The 23,371-nt window shown below is 43.7% G+C and overlaps 1 protein-coding gene across 1 annotated transcript in view; it reads right to left on the minus strand.

The window, feature by feature from the left end:
- Positions 1–23,371, minus strand: part of LOC309545356 (putative N-acetylated-alpha-linked acidic dipeptidase) — a 135,935-nt gene that overhangs the window by 79,279 nt on the left and 33,285 nt on the right. The window contains exons 4-5 of the mRNA XM_082244520.1: positions 17,991–18,092; positions 7,773–7,898 (exon numbers count right to left, since the gene is read on the minus strand). Of these exons, the coding sequence (XP_082100646.1) occupies positions 7,773–7,898; positions 17,991–18,092 (228 nt within the window). The remainder of the gene's footprint in view (positions 1–7,772; positions 7,899–17,990; positions 18,093–23,371) is intronic.

Genomic DNA, 23,371 nt, shown 5'->3' on the forward strand with positions numbered 1-23,371 from the left:
CAGTGCCAGCAGCATTCATGCCGCCCCAGACCATGACACTCCCACCACCATGCTTGATTGTAGGCAAGACACACTTGTCTTTGTACTCCTCATCTGGCTGCCACTACATATGCTTGACACCATCTGAACCAAATAAGTTTATCTTGGTCTCATCAGACCACAGGACATGGTTCCAGTAATCTATGTCCTTAGTCTGCTTGTATTCAGCAAACTGCTGGCTTTCTTGTACATCTTTAGAAGAGACTTCCTTCTGGGACGACAGCCATGCGGACCAATTTGATGCAGTGTGTGGCCTATGGTCTGAGCACTGACAGGCTGACCTCCCACCCCTTCAACCTCTGCAGCAATGCTGGCAGCACTCATACGTCTATTTCCCAAAGACAACCTCTGGATAGGACGCTGAGCACATGCACTCAACTTCATTGGTCGACCATGGCAAGGCCTGTTCTAAGTGGAACCTGTCCTGTTAAACCACTGTATGGTCTTGGCCACCGTGCTGCAGCTCAGTTTCAGGGTCTTGGCAATCTTCTTATAGCCAAGGCCATCTTTATGTAGAGCAACAATTTTTTTCAGATCCTCAGAGAGTTCTTTGCCATGAGGTGCCATGTTGAACTTCCAGTGACCAGTATGAGAGAATGAGAGAGATAACACCAAGTTTAACACACCAGATCCCTATTCACACCTGAGACCTTGTAACATTAACGAGTCACATGACACTGGAGAGGGAAAATGGCTAATTGGGGCTGACTTGGACATGTTCACTTAGGGGTGTACTCACTTTTGTTGCTAGCGGTTTAGACATTAATGGCTGTGTGTTGAGTTATTTTGATGGGACAGCAAATTTACACTGTTATACAAGCTGTACACTCACTACTTTACATTGTAGCAAAGTGTCATTTCTTCAGCGTTGTCACAAGAAAAGACATCATAAAATATTTACAAAAATGTGAGGGGTGTACTCATACTGTACACACACACACACACACACATATATATATATATATATAAATAATAGACTACTGTTCAAAAGTCTGGGGTCACTCAGACAATTTCATATTTTCCATGAAAACTCACACTTTTATTCATCAAATGAGTTGCAAAATTAATAGAAAATATAGTTACAGTTATAGTTACAAATAATGATTTTTATTTGAAATAATAATTTTGTCCTTCAAACTTTGCTTTCATCAAATAATTCTCCATTTGCTGCAATTAAAGCCTTGCAGACCTTTGGCATTCTAGCTGTCAATTTGTTGAGGTAATCTGAAGAATTTTCACCCCTCACTTCCTGAAGCACCTCCCACAAGTTGGATTGGCTTGATGGGCACATCTTACGTACCATACGGCCAAGCTGCTAGCACAACAGCTCAATAGGGTTGAGATCTGGTGACTGCGCTGGCCACTCCATTACAGACAGAATACCAGCTGACTGCTTCTTCCCTAAATAGTTCTTGCATAGTTTGGAGGTGTGCTTTGGGTCGCCGTCCTGTTGTAGGAGGAAATTGGCTAAAATCAAGCGCTGTCCACAGGGTATGGCATGGCATTGCAAAATGGAGTGATAGCCTTTCTTATTCAAAATCCCTTTTACCTTGTACAAATCTCCCACTTTACCAGCACGAAAGCAGCCCCAGACCATCACATTACCTCGACCATGCTTGACAGATGGTGTCAGGCACTCCTCCAGCCTCTGTTCACTTGTTCTGCGTCTCAAAAATGTTCTTCTGTGTGATCCAAACTCTTCAACCTTAGATTAGTCTGTCCATAACTATTTTATCCAATCTTCCTCTGTCCAATGTGTGTGTTCTTTTGCCCATCTTAATCTCTTCCTTTTAATGGCCAGTTTCAGATATGGCTTTTTCTTTGCCACTCTGCCTAGAAGGCTAGCATTCCGGGGTCGCCTCTTCACTGTGAACGTTGAAACTGGCATTTTGCGGGTACCATTTAATGAAGCTGCCAGTTGAGGACCTGTGAGGCATCTATTTCTCAAACTAGAGACTCTAATGTACTTGTCCTCTTGCTTAGTTGTGCACCGGGGCCTCCCACTTCTTCTTTTTCTATTCTGGTTAGAGCCTGTTTGTGCTGTTCTCTGAAGGGAGCAGTACACACCGTTGTGGGAAATCTTCAGTGTCTTGGCAATTTCTCGCATGGAAAAGCCTTCATTTCTCACAACAAGAATAGACTGTCGAGTTTTAGAAGAAAGTTCTCTCTTTCTGGCCATTTTCAGAGTATAATCAAACCCACAAATGCTGATGCTCCAGATACTCAACTAGCTCAAAGGAAGGCCAGTTTTATAGCTTCTTTAACAGCACAACAGTTTTCAGCTGTGCTAACATAATTGCACAAGGGTTTTGTAATCATCAATTAACATTTTACCACGATTAACACAATGTACCATTAGAACACATCAGTGATGGTTGCTGGAAATGGGCCTCTGTACACCTATGTAGATATTCCATTAAAAATCAGCCGTTTCCAGCTAGAATAGTCATTTACCACATTAACAATGTCTAGACTATATTTCTGATTAATTTATTGTTATCTTCATTGAAAAAAAACAGTTCTTTTCTTTAAAAAATAAAGACATTTCTAAGTGACCCCAAACGTTTTAATGACAGTGTGTGTGTGTATATATATATATATATATATATATATATACACAGTATATATATATAAATAAATAATACATATAAATATATAGAGGCCAGATGATGTCAATCTGTGACGATACGCGTAAGGCGGAGTTTCACGTTGGACGATAGCACGCTTGCCAACCGCGGAATTTGAATGTTGTATACATGCCTTTTTATCACCTTTTAATGTAAGTGCAATTTTATCAATAAATACACCTTAATTTTGGAACATACTGCACTATTGTAGTCTTCTTCGTTCTGAGGTACCATCACTCTGAGAGACAATCGTATCATATCCACACCAACTGTTTGCATCTGATTGGATTCTGCCATTTTTGACCGCTCTATAATTTGAGGGTCAATTCCATCTTGTAAGCAGTTCTCATTTATCACGTGGTGATTGATGAAGTATTTTCCACCTATTCACCGGTGAGTGGAGGACTTTCTCTACTATACCTATATCAGAGACTTTTTTTGGACTTTGTTTATCAAATACTGGCGCTGCCTTTTTGTTTATAGCGATTGGGGTATGCTCAGGCACACCTGGCACATCCACTGCGCACGCCTATGTGTGTATATAATATGCAAATATAGATATGAAAAATACTGTATACATGTATATACAAGCTAGACAAGAGTTTTGAATATCACACACAGAAGGATTAGTTGCATGCAGCTGTTCTTGTTCACATGACTAAGAACACATCAAATAGACTATATCCTGCATATTATCCATAGAGATGTTATAAAACTGCCCCAGCTTACTCCTAGTGGGGGCATAAGTCACCTTGGGAGGTCTACAAGCAGTTTGCATAACCTCCAAAGAGGACTATGTAGCACTGCCCCCTTGAAGACTGCTGGATATTACACTTTTGGGTCCCACTGGGTTACCGTTAACAACACTGGCATTCAATTTAACACTTTACTTCTTGGCTTAGTCAATGATCAGTCCCGGGGGTTGTAGTTGTTTTGGGTGTTTTATTTTAAATAGGGATGGGAGAAGGGAATAGTGGGATACTCCAGATTAACTTTGCACAACGTTTGGAGGACATCTATCTGTTGATACAGCCAGGCTGTTGATCCACCTTGCCACTTTGGTGAATTTAGGATTAAGTCTCTGTCCAGATGACTTCACTTGATGAACTAATATTATCTTCAGGCCACTCTCCTGGTATCCTTTCTTGACCACTGACACCCCTCCACTCACTATCCTACTCCGGGGAGGCCCCCCTCAGGTCAGGCCCCTTGACACGATCCCCTGTACTCAGGATACTGTTTTTCTAAGGTTTCCAGTGTCTTCCCCTCAGCTCAGTTCAGTTCCTGTGGCCCTCAGAACAACCTCCTGATGCCACGTGCCACTGCTACAGAGGAGGAGGCAGCCGCCACCCTCCCTCCGGGACTCTGCTCACCAGCCAAAGACCCCGCAGCACATGTGCTCCTGGCTTTTATACAGTATCCCAGAATGCACCGAGACAGCCTGTCTCTACCAATCACCAGGACTGTATCAAAGCCTATTTATCCATTGGTCAGGTTTCATTCCACTGTCCAACATGCCTCCCTAATGGACCAGTGTGAAACACTCCTCTAGACTCAATGAATCACATACTGAGCACCCCTCACTCACAGATACTGCTCTCTGCTAGACAGAATACAATATAAATTTGCCTGCTTCCTGTTAAGCAGAGATAATATAGAATTTACCTGCTGCTCCTCTGATAGGCAGACAGGGCCAAAAACTATACTCACTCTCTAGCGCCTACCTAGGAGGGTGCTACAACTACTATCTAGCACTATCAATACGTACAGATCTAATTGGGGGAAATTTACAAAGTACGTCTTTGCCAAACACACCCTTGTGAAATCATCTACACTAAGCAAAGTAAATCTGTTTCCAGCATTCGTGCCTGCATTGAAATCCCAAGCAACGTTATGAGCCCTGCCTCCATATCATTAGGGGAAGGTGTTCTGTAGTCAAAGTGGTAAACTGGGCAGGGATGACTATGTTGCTTAGCGATTTTAGTGCAGCAGAGGCAGACTGCATAGGAAAGTTAAGAACTCAGAGGTATTTTTCTGTATTTGCAGCGTTTTTTAAAAAGTAAAACATAAGAGAATGTGCATGTATTGCAGAAAAATATTACATTTTAAAAAAAATAAAAAATTGTCCAGACATACACTTTAAGGCTCCATGCACACTGAAGTAGAGATGCGCCGATACCAAGCCTTTGCGCAAGTATTGGTATTCGCCCAAATGCTGCCCATACCGAAACCGAAACTTTGTGATGCAATCTGCTTCAATTTGAAATGAATCCATGCAAATCACACTGCAAAGAATCGCATGCAATTTGAACAGGAATGCGGTGCGATTCCTGTCCAAATTGCATGCAATTTCCCCCAGTGTGTGTGTGGGTGTGTACATATATGTATGTAGCACTGCCCCCTTGAGGGCTACTGTGAATTACATTTCTCGTGTCCCCTGGGTTACCATTAGCAACTGACAGTAGATAAACGGAATTAAAAGTTCTTGGGTCAGTCAATGATCAGTCCAGGGGATTTGGTTTTTGTGTTTTATTTAGAACTGGGATGGGAGAAGGGATGAGTGGGATACTCCAACTATGAACTATTCACAATTCTGAGGACAACTGACTGCAGAATGCGGCAAGGCCGCTGCTTCACCTTGCCACTGAAGTGAAGATAAATTGACTGTTCCTGCTTGAATATTCTCTTCAGGGTTAACAACTTGGCACCCTCTTTACTCTCACTGCCTGTGTGCTGACACTCGTCCGCTGACTCTAGCCACTGGAGTGGTCCCCTTCCTGGGCAGACCCTTTGGCAAGCTCCCCTGTACTCACGGACCTTGTTTTTCTAGAGTTGCTCTGCCTTCACCTCCACACTCAGCTTCCACTGGACCTCTGGGTTCAGCCACACTTTCCTGGTCCACTAGGCCGACTGCCTGTGACCACTCTCCACAGCAAACAGGAGGAGAGACAGCCGCCACCTGCCTCCTGGGACCTGGCTTCCCACCCAAAGACCCCCTGCCTCATGTGCTCTTGGCTTTTATACCCTATCCCAGGATGCACCGCTCTCTGTGCCAACCCACTGGGACAGGTACAAAAGCCTGTGCGTCATTGGTCAGGTTTCCTCCACTGTCCAATGAACCTCCTCATTGGATACAGTGGGGACACTCCCTTAGTCCACACAAATCGCACACTGAGCAAGCCTAACTATTAATCAGACTCTCCTGATAAGCAGACAGAGCAACTATACTTTCTCTGCCTAGCACCTACCTAGGAGGAAGAGACACACATATTATAATATATATATATATATATATATATATATATATATATATATATATATATATATATATACACATACATACATACATACATACATACATATATATATATATATATATATATATATATATATATATATATATATATATATATATATATATATATAGATAATTATAGAAAGGGATTAAAGCACCATCTAGTGGCCAGTTTAAAAAATGTTAGAACTCACAGTACATACAGTATCTAGCCACGTGCAAAATATTCTACATAGGTGTCCTGGTCCGCCGATGATAGCAAATCTGGGCCCCTGAAGGTGATCACGGGGCTGGAGGAGATGTAGATGCGGTCAGCCCCCAAGCTGACATCACTTCTGCCCTATACCCAAGGGGTCCCAGAACTTCTCCAGCGGTCCTGATCATCGGCGGACAGGGACGCCTTTGTAGATTATTTTGCATGTGCCCAGATATGTACTGTCACGGCTTTTTTCCAGCTGGAATTTGGTGGAACTCAGTTCCACCACCTTTGGCTCTGGCCCTCCGCTCTTTGCTTCCCACTATCACTTGTAAACACAGAAGTCCTGCTTCTGTGTTTACAAATGACAGCTTGTCTCCCAACGGCTCCCTCAGATCTGATCTCCTAGGCGGCTCCCACTGAGTGCAGGATGGAGACAAGGGAGATGCAGATGTCTGGGGTGCAGTGCGGATGCGGACAACTCCAGTGGATTATTTCCCTGCAAGTAACAGAGACAGAGCCAACTACAGTGTACAGGGCGGTACTAGAGCCGGCTGGGTGCTATTGCTTTATACAGCAACAAAAGTAAGACATGGAAGATGGTGGAGCTTTAAAGGAAGTGGGTAGAAGATAGGGCATTGGAGGGGGGCATTGCATGCAGAGGTGAGCGCTAAAGAGGGGTGAAAGTGAAATGTGAATGGGGGCTGCAGAGGTAATCAACTGTGGAAGAAGGCAAAACTCTGCTCTATGCATGCAGCACACCCCTGAACTTTGCACTATGTACGTATTGCACCCCCAAACTCTGCACTCTAATTGTAAAAACCCTCCCACTGTTAGTGAAATTTGACCACACCCACTATTTGATGCGGTTTGGAGTGTGAGTGAGTGTGTGTGTTTGGTTAAGTTCCTGTACCTAATTTCTAAAGAAAAAAAGCCCTGTGTACTGTGAGTTCTAACATTTTTTAAACTACCCACTAGATGGCGCTTAAATCCCTTTCTATACACACACAGGAGCAGAGGGGGAAATTGCATGCGATTCAGACAGGAATCATACCGCATTCCTGTTCAATCACATGCGATTCTTTGCAGTGCGCCAATTTTTTTTTATATTGCCATAAATGGCACCACAAAGTATTGGTACTCAGTATCCATGAGTACTTGACTGAAAGTATCGGTACTTGTATTCACCGATAAAAGAAAACACGGTATTGGTGCAACTCTACACTGAACTTTAAAAATGCTGCTTTTGGGGGGCATCTGGCGATTTGTTTTTTTTCTGCCTCTGAACGTCCCTCCATGTTAGCCTGTGTGTCTATGCACACTTAGGTGTTTAGAGGAGATTAGAGACAGAAAAAAAGCCCACTGCCAATGTGTCCTGGAGAAGCAGCTTTTTGGCAGAAAAAATGCTTGACATGTGTAAACGTTCATTAGCGCTAGGCGTGTCAAGTGTTTGAACATAAATTCATTTCAATGGTCAGAAATATTATTTTTCCAGCCAATGAAGTTAATTAAAACTGAAATGCTGGACTTACCTAAAACGGGAAGGAAAGGCATTTAGGAGAGCTGGGCAAACGCCCTGTGTGCATGCGGCCGAATACATAAAGACTTTACTCACCTTATTTCCTCTAAATATTTTCCCATATCTGGCAATAGCAATCTTTCCTTGAACACTGATGTTTAGGACTCTTTCTAGATAGTGAAAGTCTTCTATTCGGCCATAATTGACATAAACAGGTTCTCCCTGTTGAGATAAAAACAAATCCTTCTAAGATCAGTGTGAATGGCTGGAATGACTTTAGTACCCATCATCTGTCCGGACTCCCTAACCACTTCAGCCCCGGAAGATTTTACCTCCTTCCTGACCAGGCCCTATTTTGCGATTCGGCACTGCGTTACTTTAATGGAATTGCGCGGTCGTGCGACGCTGTACCCAAACAAAATTTACGTTCTTTTTTTTCCACAAATAGAGATTTATTTTGGTGGTATTTGATCACCTGTGCAATCTTAAATTTAAATATAAACATAAAAAGAGCGACAATTTTGAAAAAAAAAAACAACAATATTTTTCACATTCTGCTATATAACACTCGCAAAAAAAAATAATTTAAAAATCAAATTTTTTTAACATTTTAGGCCAATTTGTTTTCTGCTACATATTTTTTTTAAAAAATCGCAATAAGCGTATTTTGATTGGTTTGCGCAAAAGTTATTGCGTTTACTAACTACGGGAAAGATTTATGTCATTTTTATTGTTTTTTTTTTTTTTTGACCTATGATTTTCTGCATGACTGTGACATTGCGGCGGACAGATCGGACCCTTAACTGACATTTTTGACACTTTTGGGGGGGACCAGTGATAATACTACAGTAATCAGTGCTAAAAATATGCACTGGTACTGTAATAATGACACTGGCAGGGAAGGGGTTAACTCTATGGGTGATCAATGGGTTAAATGTATGCCTCATGCTTACTGACGTGTGTGGGGGGAGGGGGTACTGTGACACAGACAGATCGCAGGTTCAGCTATGCTGAATCCTGTGATCTCCTCCTGTCTGTCACTGAGAAGATCCGCCTGCATTGTTTACATAAGCAGGTGGGTCTTCTCACAGTTTCCCCGACGATCGGGGAAGGAAGGTGGCAACCGCTGCCTCTCCTCCTCCGGCCCGATGTGTCTAAACACAGCGGGCGCATGCCGCCGAAATCACTAGGAGTCCAGCGACGTAGGTCTACATGGGGACACTAGTTTTGGTGACCTGGGGGTCCCTAAGGAATTCCATTAATTTACAGGGATTTCCTCTCACTTCCTGTTTGGCAATGGGACAGGAAGTAAAGGGAAATCTCCCCAATGGGACAAAAAAAAAAATCTGACAGGGGTTATAACCCTTCCTTACTCTTTCCAAAATTAAAAAAAAAATTTTGCCTATAGTTCTACTTTAAAGTAGAAGATTCTTCAAGTACTAATGGGAAATTGAGGCCTAATGGTAGACATGTGCATGATGAAAACAATTTGTTTTGTTTAGATTTGTTAATCTAGGTATTTAGTATTGGAAAATTTGGTTGAATTGTTCAATTCGTATTCAGAATTTATATTCAGAATTCGTTCTATGTATTTTTTGAATTTACCAATTTTTTTTCTCGATTCGAAACGTTGGAATCGATAGATTTTAAATCGGCCAAATCGAAAATTTTAGATTTTTTTTTCTATTCGAATGCAGCAGCCAAACATCTGATTGTTATTTATACACATTAATCTTGTTTGTATCAATAATATGTTTATTCAAAATATGGAAAGTGTTATAATTAATAAAAGTAGTATCTTACTTCCAACATTTTACTATTTACAATACTGTGCAGATGTTTTAGCCAGCTGCAGTGGCGGCCCGTCCATTGAGTGCGCAGGGGCGCTGCCCCCCCTATCCATGCATCCAGCCCCTTAATCTACATGCAGGGCATCGGACGCATGGATTCCAATGTGTTTTTTTTTTTTTTGGAAGCACGTGATTGGACCCAGAGGCTCTAATAGGCTTCAAAAAAGGCAGTTCTGTGACAATAGCGAATGAACATTCACTATTGTCACATGAATGAACATTCGCTATTGTCACATGGATCCTCCTCCTGGCCAATCAGGAAGTGGGTCCCGTTTCCTGATTGGCCGACAGGAGAAGCCATGCCATTGGCCAAGGAGGAGGAGGAGGGAGGAGATGCAGGAGACTGAGGAGAAGCCGCCGCTGCCTGCCTGCCCTCCACATGTTCAGGGTGAGTGAGCCTCCAAATACACATGCTTTTAAATATTTATACTTGGCTGGTTTCCTTTTGTCAATTTTACACTTGCAAACTGAACAAACATAAGAAAAATCTTCATGAAATGATTACAAGGACACTTTAAATCACCTTTGGCTTAACAAAAACAGCATTATTTCAAAATGGTGCACTAATAACACACACGGTCTTTGATTTCAACAATACATTTATAGTTCGAATTCCAATGGAATTTGATGTAAAATTCAAGTCAAATTTTTAATTCCAATTATGGAAATTCGTATAAATTTAGTTTTGTTATTTGGAGAATTCGGTAAAATTCGGGGATTCAGATATAAATAATGAGAAGAAGTGTCAATAAATTATATAAATTAAAATAATTATTGACAAGAGGCAGTTTTTGATAATTCCTTTATTAAAAATTTTTTTAAACAATGTCCCCTAATGTGGATCCATTGTCAATCACGATGCTCGTTGCACCACCAGACCCGAAAAAAGCAAAAAATGCAATTTTTCTTTTTCATTTAGCTGTCAGCTGGGAAGCCCGTTGACAGCTGATGACTCAGTTGTAAAGGATACAGTGGCCCGGCTTCCTGGCCCCGCTCCTTAACAACCAGCTATTCACTGTGCCCTGATTGGGCAAAGCTTTGCCCAGCCAGGGCTTAGATAGCACTGTACAGCACGCAGTGCATTGTAAGGCGCTCGGGGGGGCGAACATCCTACCGAGCGCTCCGCAAATTCTAATGTTTTGTGAATGGGCAAACAGCCGATGATCGGGCTGAACTTTTGCTCGGCCCAAACCGTTCGTCCAAAACTAATTACAAAGCAGGGAGAGCATGGAATGGTTTTTAAGCAAGTAAAAAGCACTTTAAAAAGTAACGCTTTGTTAATGGGGACATGTAACAAATATAAAGTAGGCGTTATCCCAATTTGGATGAAAAAAGTGGAAATACAGATTAAGTGGGGATTTCAACTCTCTTCCTGTTGTGTCTCCAGGACAGGAAGTGAAAGAAGGAAAAAAGTCTGAACTTTATAAATGGATTTTTGTAAGAACTTACCGTAAAATCCTTTTCTCTTAAGCTCATTGACAGACGTAGTCTTCTTGATTCTCAAGAGCTGGGTTATGTTGTCTCCGCAGGAGTAGGACTAGGCAGAATGACAAAACGTTCTGGCTCCACCCTAGGGGGCAGTCCCTGAGGGTATATCCTCCCTCTCTCTGCTACAGGGAATCAGTTCTGTTTAAAGCAGTACAGAGAATTTAACCCAACCCAACTCAATGATAGAGGGGCGGGTACTACGTCTGTCAATGAGCTTAAGAGAAAAGGATTTTACGGTAAGTTCTTACAAAAATCCATTTTTCTCTATCGCTCATTGACAGACGTAGTCTTCTTGATTCTCAAGAGCTGGGACATCCAGAAGCAGTGCCACAAATGAGGGGTGGGATTGACAAAATCAAATCCAATCTAGTAGGCCCAACCGGTGCCAAACTAGAAGTTTTAAAGGCTCATTAAAAACAAAGAATGAGACTAAAAGAAAAAATTTTCCAACGGAAAAAAACCCTCGAGGTAGACCACTGGTCTCCTCAAATTGCGGCCTGCAAAACCTTGCGGCCAAATGAGGCATCAGACGATGCCATTACATCAACTTTATAATGTTTAGAGAAGGTATGCACCGACGACCAGGTAGCCGCCTTGCACACCTGGACCACTGACGCCTGATGGCGAAAGGCCCATGACGCACTAAGTGCCCGAGTGGAGTGCGCCTTAACAGGGAACGGGGGCTCCCGACCCTTAATAGAATAAGCCTGTACTACCGTCTGTCTGATCCATCTGGAAATGGTCGCGGCAGATGCAGGCAACCCCTTTTTGGGTCCATCTGGGATCACAAAAAGTGAATCCGTCTTGCGAAACGAGTCTGTCGTTTTCAAGTATACCCTGATCGCCCGGACCACATCCAAGGAGTGCAAAGCAAATTCCCGAGGATGACTGGGCTTAGGACACAGGGAAGGTAATACAATTTCTTCATTCAGATGAAATTCTGAAACTACTTTTGGTAGGAAGGATGGATTCGGACGAAGAACCACCTTATCTCTATGAACCACCAGATATGGTGAACGACAAGATAATGCGGCCAGTTCTGACACCCTGCGTGCAGAAGTAATAGCCACCAAGAAGGCCACCTTCTGGGACAACGTGGGTAGAGGAATCTCCCTAATATCTTCAAAGGGAGGTTTCTGAAGAACCGACAACACTAAATTAAGATCCCAGGGGGGTAACGGCGCGTGCACTGGCGGAGCCAGATGTCGCACCCCCTGGATGAAATTCCGCACCAAGGAATGAGTAGCCAAAGGCTTCTGAAAGAAGATGGCTAATGCTGAGACCTGACCCTTGATAGTACTCAAGGCCAGTTTCTGCTCAACCCCTTGTTGCAGAAAAGCCAATATTCGACTAATCTAATAAGACCGAGGACGGAACCCCAAAGGTTCACACCATGCAATGTAGGACTTCCATGTGCGATGATAAATCTTTCTGGAAGTCGCTTTCCTTGCTTCAACTAGAGTAGGAATAACTGAAGCTGACAAACCTTTGTCCTTCAGCACCTGGGTCTCAATAGCCAGGCCGTTAAAGCCAGCGATCGTAAAGCAGGATGGAAGATCGGTCCCTGAGACAGTAGATCCTCTCTGAGAGGAAGTCTCCATGGGACGTCCGCCACCAGTCTGACCATGTCGGCGTACCAAGCTCGACGAGGCCAGTCCGGAGCTACCAGGATTACTGGGATTCCTTCCTCCTCTACCCTGCGAAGAAGTCTTGGCAGTAACGCGAGAGGAGGGAAGGCATATATTAGCTGGTATTGCCCCCATGGGGCGATCAGTGCGTCTGCGGTTTCTGCTAGAGGATCGCGGGAGCGAGCCACGAATCTCTGAACTTTCCTGTTGAATCGTGATGCCAACAGATCCACATCCGGGGTGCCCCACCGTAGGCACAACTGGTGGAAAACGTCTGGATGGAGGGACCATTCCCCCTGATCCAGGGTCTGACGGCTGAGATAATCTGCCTGCCAATTCTCCACCCCCGGAATGAACACCGCAGAGATTGCTGGAACAAATCGTTCCGCCCAGCGAAGAATGCAAGCCACTTCTTTGGCCGCTCGGACACTCTTGGTGCCCCCCTGATGATTGACATAAGCCACGGCCGTGGCATTGTCCGACTGGATCCGAACCGGGCTGCCCTGAAGCTGCTCGGTCCAGTGAATCAGACAAAGTCTGATCGCTCTCAGTTCCAATACATTTATCGGTAATCTGGATTCTTCCGGGGACCAAAGTCCCTGGACAGATAACTGACCAAGAATTCCTCCCCATCCGGATAGACTGGCATCCGTGGTCACTATCGTCCAATATATTGGCAGAAATGACTTTCCCTGGCTGAGCATTGGAGACCGAAGCCACCAAACCAGAGACTCTCTGGTCTGTTTGCTCAATCGTATCTGATTGTCCAGGGATTCCGGATTCCGATTCCATCTGAGAAGAATCTCTTGCTGAAGAATTCGGGTATGGGAATGGGCAAATGGGACTGCTTCGAATGAAGCCACCATCAACCCCAGAACCCTCATGCACGTCCGAAGGGAAGACCAGCTGTTGGACAGTAACAACTGGACTGCTGATTGAATCTTTCGAAGTTTCCCTACCGGAAGGAAAACTCTCGTCCTGACTGTGTCTAGAATTAGACCCAGATATTCGAGCCTCTGGGTGGGAACCAGAAATGACTTTTGCTGGTTCACCAGCCACCCGAATTCCTGTAAAGAAATCATAGTAATTTCTATGTTTTGTAGCAAGGTCTGAGGAGATTCTGCATGAAGCAGAAGATCGTCTAGGTAACCTAGAATCGATATACCTCTTTGGCGCAGAAGTGCCAACATAGGGGCCAACACCTTTGTGAAGACCCGCGGAGCCGTGGCGAGACCGAAAGGTAACGCCACAAACTGATAGTGGTTCTCCTCTACGGAAAAGCGTAGAAAACGCTGATGTCCTGCGAAAATGGGAATGTGAAGATAGGCGTCCTTGATGTCTATGGACACTAGGACATCCCCTGGATGCAGGAAGGCTGCTACCGTGCGAATGGACTCCATTCTGAATCTTCTTATGTTGACGAAAGAATTGAGCGCTCTTAAGTCCAGAATTGGACGCACTTTGCCCTCTTTCCTGGGTATTGTAAACAGGTTTGAATAAAACCCTTGAAACCGTTCTGTCCAAGGAACGTGGACTACCACTCCTTGTTGTAGTAGATCTGTGACTGCTCTCCGCAGATCTTCTAGACGATCCGGAGATAGTCGGATATTGGAAGGGAAGAATCGCGCCGGTGGGAGAGATCGAAACTCGATCTTGTACCCTGACTTTATGACTTCGCAAACCCATTTGTCCGGGATTCTGGAAAGCCATGGATCCGGGAACCGGCGAAGACGTCCCCCCACCCCAGTTATGGGTGGGGGCGCACCTTCAGGCTTTGGATGGTTTATCTTCAGGTCTGGAGGGGGCGGGCTTTTGCTTGCCCGACCAACGACCCCTGACGCCTCCTGCAGGAGCTTTGGAGGACTTAGTTTTTTCACCCGCTGGACGAAAAAACCTCTTGTGAGCAGAAAAAGAAGGCCCTCGTCTTTGACGAGTTCCTCTACCTTTAAAATTTTGCGGTAAAAAGGTGCTTTTTCCACCGGTGAGATCCTTAATGATCTCATCTAAGTTGGCTCCAAATAGACGCTCTCCTGAAAAGGGGATATTAGCCAATGCTTTTTTGGAACCTTGGTCGGCTATCCAACCTTTTAGCCACAGTGTACGCCTGAGAACCACTGCTGAGACTGATGCTCGCGCCATTAATGGAGTGGCGTCTAACGCCGCATCACATACAAACTGTAACCCCTGTATCATTTGTTCCAACAAATCTGATACTTCTTCTAAGTCCCGGCGTAACCACTTGGTCCATTCAGTTACAGCCTGCGAAACCAGACCAATAGCAATTATTGGCCTGAAAGCTGATCCAATCAAGGAAAACATGGTGCGAGACATAGCTTCTATCTTGCGATCCACTGGATCTTTAAAAGACGGAGCGTCTTCTAAAGGAATAACCGTGGCTTTATTCAATCTAGCAATAGGTGAATCCACCACAGGTGGTTCTGTCCATTTCTTAATAAGGGTTTCCTCAAACGGATAACGCCTGTCAATGCGTTTGGAAATATTAAAAGTGCGTTTTGGCAGACGCCATTCTTCATCGATTGGATTGCCAAAACATTTGGGCAATGGAAAAACCTTTGCCACTTTGATGCGCTTTTTAGTCCCAAAAGGGATCTCAGTTTCAGCTATTTCTGATGGAATACCCTGTAACCTTAAAGTCTCTTGAACAGATACAATGAGTGCGTTTACCAACGCTTCCTCTCGGGCTATGGCAGATGCCGAAACATCCTCCTCACTGTCTGAAGAGACAGGACCCGAGACACCAATACCAGATGAAGTACCTGCAACTGCAGAAATAGGCTCAGAGTCTGAATCCGAGGTTTCAGATAATAAGGGGTTAGGCGGGGGTCGCTTTCTTGCGCCCTGTCCCTGACAAGCCACTTCCACCCGGGACACAAAAGTTTCCATAATAGCTGACAAAGATTCAATTGTCAATGGGGTGCTGGAGGATCCCGCAGACCCCTCGAGGGGATCCGGAGGAGATACATGAGTGGCAGGGTCCATGTTAATACAGGACACTTTTGCCAGCAATAAACAAAAAAACTTTTTCTTTTTTTTTTTTTTTTTGTGTGTCTCCCCCTAGCGCAATAGCGCCCCTCAGAGTACCTGCTTCTCGATCCCAGAGAGAGAGAGAGGGACCCCCAAGGCTCACCAACCGATGCAGTGCAGTTTCCAACAAACTGCAGCCAGCGTCTGTCTTACACAGACTGGAAGGAGCTGTTTGCTTTTTCCCGGGCAGAAGGCGTGGCCCCGCCCCCTGTGTACGCCTTCCGGCGTTCCCAGCCCTCCACGAGGAAGCTGGGCTCACAAAACATGGCCGCCCCCATAGAAGAGACATAAGACTCCCAAAACATGGCGGCCGGCGTGACCTGAGGACATATATGCATTCGGTCTACGGCAAAATGGCGGCGGACCGCCGATATCGTCTTCCCAGCACATCCACCTGCACTCTGCTGAGAGGTGACATATGGATCTACAGAGATACACTGCACATAAGGTAGGATTATACCTCCTATGTCTGCTGTAATGTTACAGTCTGCTGGGTAGAGTGTTAGCTCTTGAACCAAGTCCACTTCCCACAAACACATGCTGTATTACAAGGGGGACTTGTAAGTATCAGATATAAACTGACCATATATGGAGGGGCCCATAATATATACTGCCTCATAAATGAGGAAAAAAGGGAACGTTTACTCACCATACCGAACCGACAGGCACCCTCTCTTCACAATACCCTCTCCACCGGGGTGGGGGTTTGTGGACGCCTCGACTCTCTGGTCCTGGCGTCCAAGCGAGCTTTTAACTCGCAAAGTCAGTCCCTTTACTGGGACTCCGTCGCGGCCGACTCAGCGCACTGGTCTGCACGCGCTTTTAGGCAGAAACCGGGGTGACCACTGGATCTCAACATCCAGCCCGTCGCCCGGCCCCGCATACTTACTTGAATATGTCGCGGCCGACCAAGCGCAATGCCATGGTCTGCACGCGCTCGTAGGCCGGCTGGGGTGACCACAAGTGTCGCCCCGGCATTTTTGCTTGAAGATCTCACAGGAAAAAAACACTGGAGAAAACTACCTAAAAAATGTCTTTTTCTTAAAGAAAAAAAGTCTTGCCAGGACCAAAAGATCCCAGCAAGGAACTTAGGTCCTTACTCCTGACTAGACAGAAAAAAACTGATTCCCTGTAGCAGAGAGAGGGAGGATATACCCTCAGGGACTGCCCCCTAGGGTGGAGCCAGAACGTTTTGTCATTCTGCCTAGTCCTACTCCTGCGGAGACAACATAACCCAGCTCTTGAGAATCAAGAAGACTACGTCTGTCAATGAGCGATAGAGAAATAAGCTTTAAATTACAAGGTAAAGAGTAAGGATAAGCTGAAGTTCAGGCTGAGCTGAGTTTGGTCAATGACCAATTTGGCTATATGGCCATATTAGGTTGATGATGTCACCAGCCCCTTTGTTACATTCGGTGGCGGGGCAGCAAATTCCACAGTTGCAGCTGATGGGGACAGCGGTCTACTGTCTTGTGACACTTTCCTCTTTTCATGAGAAGCCCAACAGCCGTTTATGTAGGGTTGCCACATTTTCTTCAAGCCAAAGCCGAACACTATAGCAGCACACGGCATTTTATTTTTTTAAGGACGAGCGCTGTTGACTCTGGTGTGAAGGGGAACTTTGATGTAAAAGTTCTGCCCATCAAAACTCCCACTTACTTTAGAGTTCCCAGCATCCCCCCTTGAATCAGGGTTCCCAAAGCCCCCCTTACATCAGAGTCCACAGGGCACCCCTTACATCTGAGTTGCCCTTACCTTAGTGTACTCACTTGCTCAGAGGCAGAAGAGCGAAGGGAGGGAGGGGGGAAACTTTAGTCAAAGACATTGGATGGTGAGATCACTCACCCGAGGATGAAGACCTTTCATCCACAATGTATCTGCCGGCTGCTGAGCTTCACATTTCCAGCTCCCCCATCCTTTACCTGAGGCACAGAATGGATTGGAGTGTGGGTGGGCAGACAAAGGGGTAAGGCCAGGAGGAGGAGTAGATTGAGCCCTCTCTCCTCTCTAGTCCATCTATGGGGTTGGGGCCCGTGCGCACACCTACGTACTTGGCAGCTGTGGTACTCAGTTACTTGGGGAACTGCAGTCCATTCTGAATAATGTGTCCAGATTTTAGGTGGCCTGAAACCCAAACACACGATTCAAAACCTGGACTGTCCGGGTGAATCCCGAAGGGGTGGCAACTCTAATTTACAGGCTGGATCATGCTGGAGAAGCTGCTCTATGTACCCCAAAATATGGAAGCTCTTTAAAATATATTAAACTATAATATCATACAAATAAAAAAACAAACTGCTTACCTCTGGGGTTCCAGGGGCGGAGTATGCATTGTATGGAGGGACAACATTCGTTATATTCTCATATCCAGGAGGATCAGGTTCACGCAGGGAGGTATTGAACAACTAGGCAAGATCAAATACAAACACCAGAAAGAGTCAGCAAACATACTAAAGGGGTATATTTTCCTTTAAACCTATACAACTATAGTAATGTATGTGTATCAAACCCCCAAAACAAACAAAAAAAGCAATATATTGGAGCTTATTAGTGGTGGCTAAACTGGTTTTCTTATTTTTTTTAGGCTTTTCCCCTTTATTTCACCTAGTGATCCTACCAGTAAGGTCTTTTTTACAGTTGTGGCTGGGGGGGCAGTAAAAAACCGGGTGAGATGAGTTTTTACTACCCACCAACTGCCACCGACCCCCTCCCTCCACAAGCTGCAAAAAGGTAGCTGTACAGTTTATACGCATCCACAGAACTATGAGAAATTAAAAAAATAAAGACTGCTGCATTCCTGAAAAACATCCAACTTTATTGAGACTTAAAGTGTTACTGAACCCACAATAGTAAAAATCAGTCTGTATATGCAGTAAAGCGTGCGTGTTATACTCACTGTGGAACCTAAGGGGTTAATCATCTGCATTGTTTAAAAAGGCTGTTTGATCCTGTCTTCCCTGATCCTCCTCTTCTTCCACTGTCTCCAAAAAATAACCTGATATTTACAGAGCCAGGGGACGGGCTGCACATGCTCAGTTTGGTGTGTATTCCAGAGAGGTTTTGTTTATTTTCTTGGACATGTGATCAGCACAGAGCCAATCAGCACTGTCCAGACGGAGGATCAGAGGAGAATGAAAACTCCTCCTACAAGCTTTACTAGGAACTGATACAAGTCACAAGAATGCTATATACTGCTGATAAGAAAAGGTATTTATCTGTTTATATTTACTAAAATCATTTAATTTCCATGTTCTGTATACTGTGGGAGACCAGATATAGTGAATGCAGGATCCTGGGTTTAGTAACACTTTAAAAAGGTAGCTCCACTTTCGTGGGGAAAAAAAAATTAGCAAATAAAGAAAAAACAATATTGAGTATACAATTGCGACACAAATCATGTTATAATTGAATGTTATTAAAAATTATCTTTCCTTTTTAATCTGCAGCTGTTGTAATTTTCTAAAAATGCAATATGGCTACCGGGAGCTGTTCTGTACACAGAATGTATACTGACCACACCCCAGAAACATCATTTCCTGCAATGCGATTGGCTCACCAATTTTCCCAGAAGTCTGCCTAAGATACAAGTCAGATTTCTGGCATCCCCTGCAACAAAATGTCATTTTTGGTGAGATACTCCCAATAGGAACATGTCTAAAGGGATGCAAGCCCAGCAGCTTTCCTCATTAGAGCTCTGCAGGTGCACAGCTGATGGATAATCATGAAACCACTCCCATTAGACTCACTTTCCCACATTGACACAGATAAACACACAGGGATTTCTTTAGAATAAGAAAAGGTAGGAATCTGCAACAAAGTTTGTTATAATCCTTGCATTGTACAGAGATCACCCAGAGATGTATGTTTTATCTCAACAAAAGAGGAGATACGCATTAAAAAAAGCACTTCAATGCAGCAATAAGACATGTAATGGAACCTCAACCCACACTGTACTTGTGGACTTCCGTCAGTATACGGCTTCCTCCCAGTCGTGAACATAGATATCAGATTTTCCCAGCCTCCCCATACAAAGCTAGCCGCCGGCTGGTTGGAGTCCCGATCAAAGCCAGATTCGGCTTCAAACAGGTCTCCGATGATGTAACCCGGAAGCAGCGTCCATTACGTCACGTCCGGGTTACTCGGCAGCTGAAGGCGCCAAATTTAAAAAGTGACAGTATTCAAAAATGCCGTTCTCAATGAAGTGCAGTGGAGGGGTCTTTTAGACCCCCAATCCCTCCATAAAGAGTACCTGTCACTGCCTATTGCGGTCACAAGGGATGTTTACATTGCTTGTGACAGTAATAAAAGTGATCAAATGTATTTATTTTTTTTAAAAACCTAAGCTATAATTAAAAAAATAAAAATAAATAAATAGATAAAAAAAATAAAACATTTTAAGCGCCCCCGTCGCCGTGAGCTTGCGCACGAAAGAAAACGTATACAGAATTTGCGCCCGCAAATTAAATCACTGTTCAAATCACGTGTGAGGTATCGCCGCGATTGCCAGAGCAAGAGCAATAATTTTTAAAAAAGAGGTACTCTGTAACTCTAAATTGGTAACCGTTAAAAATTTTTAAAGCATCTCCTATGGAGATTTTTATTGACCGTAGTTTGTCGCCATTCCGCGGGGGTGCGCAATTTTAAACCATAACATGTTAGGTATCTATTTACTCTGCATGACATCATCTTTCACAATATACAAAGTAATTTTCTAGCAAAAAATACTGATTTGAACTTGTAAACAAAATTTGTCAGAAATAGACTCGGTCCTGGTTAAAGAGGACCTGTCACGCCCAATGCTGTCACAAGGGATGTTGTTCATCTCTTATGATAGCAATAAAGTTAGTACAAGAAAAAAAAAATTGTATGAAATAAATAAATAATAATAAAAAAAATGTAAAGCTTCACCCACTGTGCTTACGCGCGAATAGGTTACTCCCGCACGCATATGTAAATAGTGCTGCCACCACACATGTGAGGTATTGTCGTAAACGTCAAAGCGAGAGCAATATTCCTAGCACCAGACTTCCTGTGCAACTGTAAACTGGTAATCTGTATATGGAAAATTTTGAGCCCCGGAGTTTGGCGCAATTCCACGGGCAGACGCAATTTTAAGCACTTGCCGACCGCCCACAGTATATTTACTGTGGCGGTCAGCCCCGTACAGGCAAAGTGACGTAGTACTAAATCGCTCGCCTGAGAGCCTCTAGGGGGCAAGCGCGCGCCGCGGGGGGGGGGGGGGGGCGCTCCCGCCCCCGCTTGTTCCCATCATGCCCACGCGTGGGACTGGCGGACCTGATGTCCGCCGGTCACTCGCGATTTCCCGGTGCAGAGGGAGAAAGGCAGGCGGCTGGTGTAAACAAAGCCGCCTGTCATTCTCCCTGGTGTAACTGCAGAGATCATACGATCCTGCTATGTAGGGATGGATGATGTGAAGGCGCCTTGTTTTTGGGGGATTTTTTTGAATTGTAGAACCTGCTGTCCTTTTAATTGCAAGATGCAATACAAGCTAGATAAAAATGGTAAAAAGGCGCTGGTATCCCTGATTATAAAATAGATATCAATGGTGCACCAATTTTCTGAAAATTATATAAATGTGTAAAATACAAATATCTGTGACAAATTAATTAATGTTATAAAATTAAAAAAATAATATAAGGTGCAATGCCTGGTGTTTGTCTGTGACATGGAATAAATTAGGTAGATCGTAACTTATTCTTAAAAAATGGTAAAAAAATATGTAGGTTAAATTTTATAACCACTAATCATATATGAAAAGATAACAAGAGAGGTGTATGGCGCTGCCAAAATATGTTAAATATTCCGTGTGTCTTACAATGATGCTACATAAATATAAATATAAGATGTGTCTCTCCACTGTAGATGTTAATAAAGTGTCAAGTGCATTAAAGGTGACTGGTGAAAGTAAATTTAACTATAATAAGTGATCCAACCCTGTGAGGGGTATATGATGCCACTCCTGAAGACGTCACTTCGACGAAACGTACGTAGAGCGTCATCACGCCACATCCGCCCTCGTGGTACGCATATCCGGCCCGTGGAACGCACGGCGTCCCGGTAGTGCGCTTCTATTGCCGTTTACATGCTGATTTTCCTTTCTTGTTTGTGAGTACCCCCTTTTTTTGATTGAAATAAAGCAATTTTAAAGCGGTACTACTCTATGTGAGCCTTCTTCCCCCACATATACCTTATACCCGTGGACCCTAACCCCAAAGGACCTTGGTACGCAGGACTCGGGGAGAATATTGGACCACCCTAGTAACCAGAGAAGGGGACCCCAGGATTATTTACCTAAGGCCTGATACCCCTGTAGGGGTGTTCAACTCTGGTGAGTGCGGTCCAAGGGGTGCGGGGAGCACTGAATTGTCACCGACATCCGAGCACCTCTAAAAATTCTCCAATAGAGCACCTGCACTCAAGTCACTTTTTGCTCTCTCTCTTTAAGAAGGGTATCCCATTGTGGGACCACCCTCCCTCCTTTTTTACTTTTCTAGTCATTACGGACTTACCAGTACTTGGACTATCTGTGTCAGATTTTAGAGTGGTTTTTTAAGATTTTTCATTTATCTTGTGTCTATATATGATACTATTTATTGTATAGTACCTTGTTTTACACTTCACAGTATTGTATATTTTTTATATATTTTTTATATATTTTTCTAACACTTCACAATATTGCATTTTTTTAAGTGGAACCAACTCAATTGATTTTTTACCATTTTTTTATCAATTGCACTATTTATTAGGCTGACACTACTTACATCAATTTAATTTTATTCTTCAATTGTTTTAGCACCATCATATACCCCTCACAGGGTTGGATCACTTATTATAGTTAAATTTACTTTCACCAGTCACCTTTAATGCACTTGACACTTTATTAACATCTACAGTGGAGAGACACATCTTATATTTATATTTATGTAGCATCATTGTAAGACACACGGAATATTTAACATATTTTGGCAGCGCCATACACCTCTCTTGTTATCTTTTCATCTTACTATATTTCTAGGAATATAGTGTATAGGTGGGCTGCAGCCAGTATTTATTATATCAGAGGCTTGAAATTATCCTAAGCGCGGATTTCTCATTTTCCACTAATCATATATACCATCATAAACCTTTTTGTAAAGTGCTAGTGCCACAGAATATATTATGGAAACCCAATAAGGTGCTGAAAGGTGCAATAAAGAACCGATAAAGTGCTAGTGATCACTTAATAAACTTCTAATTAAAAAACGTATGTGAATAAAAACGCATATACAAAATAATGTATGAATTAAATTGGAAATTGGTTCCACATATACAAAATAAGGTGCATTTCTAAGGTGCTCAAAGGGTTAAAGCGGTGATCCAACAAAAACAGTTTGTGCAAGGTAGTGAATGATATTGCTTGAATATCAGGTGCTCCAGTGCAAAAGGATGATAATCTTTGCCTCTTACCGGATACAGGTGGGTCACACAGACCCCACAAGCCTGTGATCCCTTTATCCTTTGGTGGATCAAACCATAGGAACACCTCCTCTCCTCTTGGATATTAGTTGAATGACTCCAAAAAGATAATTAGCTCCTTCTCCTCACTCCTCCAAATAATTACCTCTCACAGGTGTTTTTTAAAGCCCATGTGCAGGGAGACAAATAGAAAGCCAGAAATAGTGTA

Source organism: Pelophylax lessonae (genome assembly GCF_965119305.1).
Source record: "Pelophylax lessonae genome assembly, chromosome: 2".
NCBI lineage: Eukaryota > Metazoa > Chordata > Amphibia > Anura > Ranidae > Pelophylax > Pelophylax lessonae.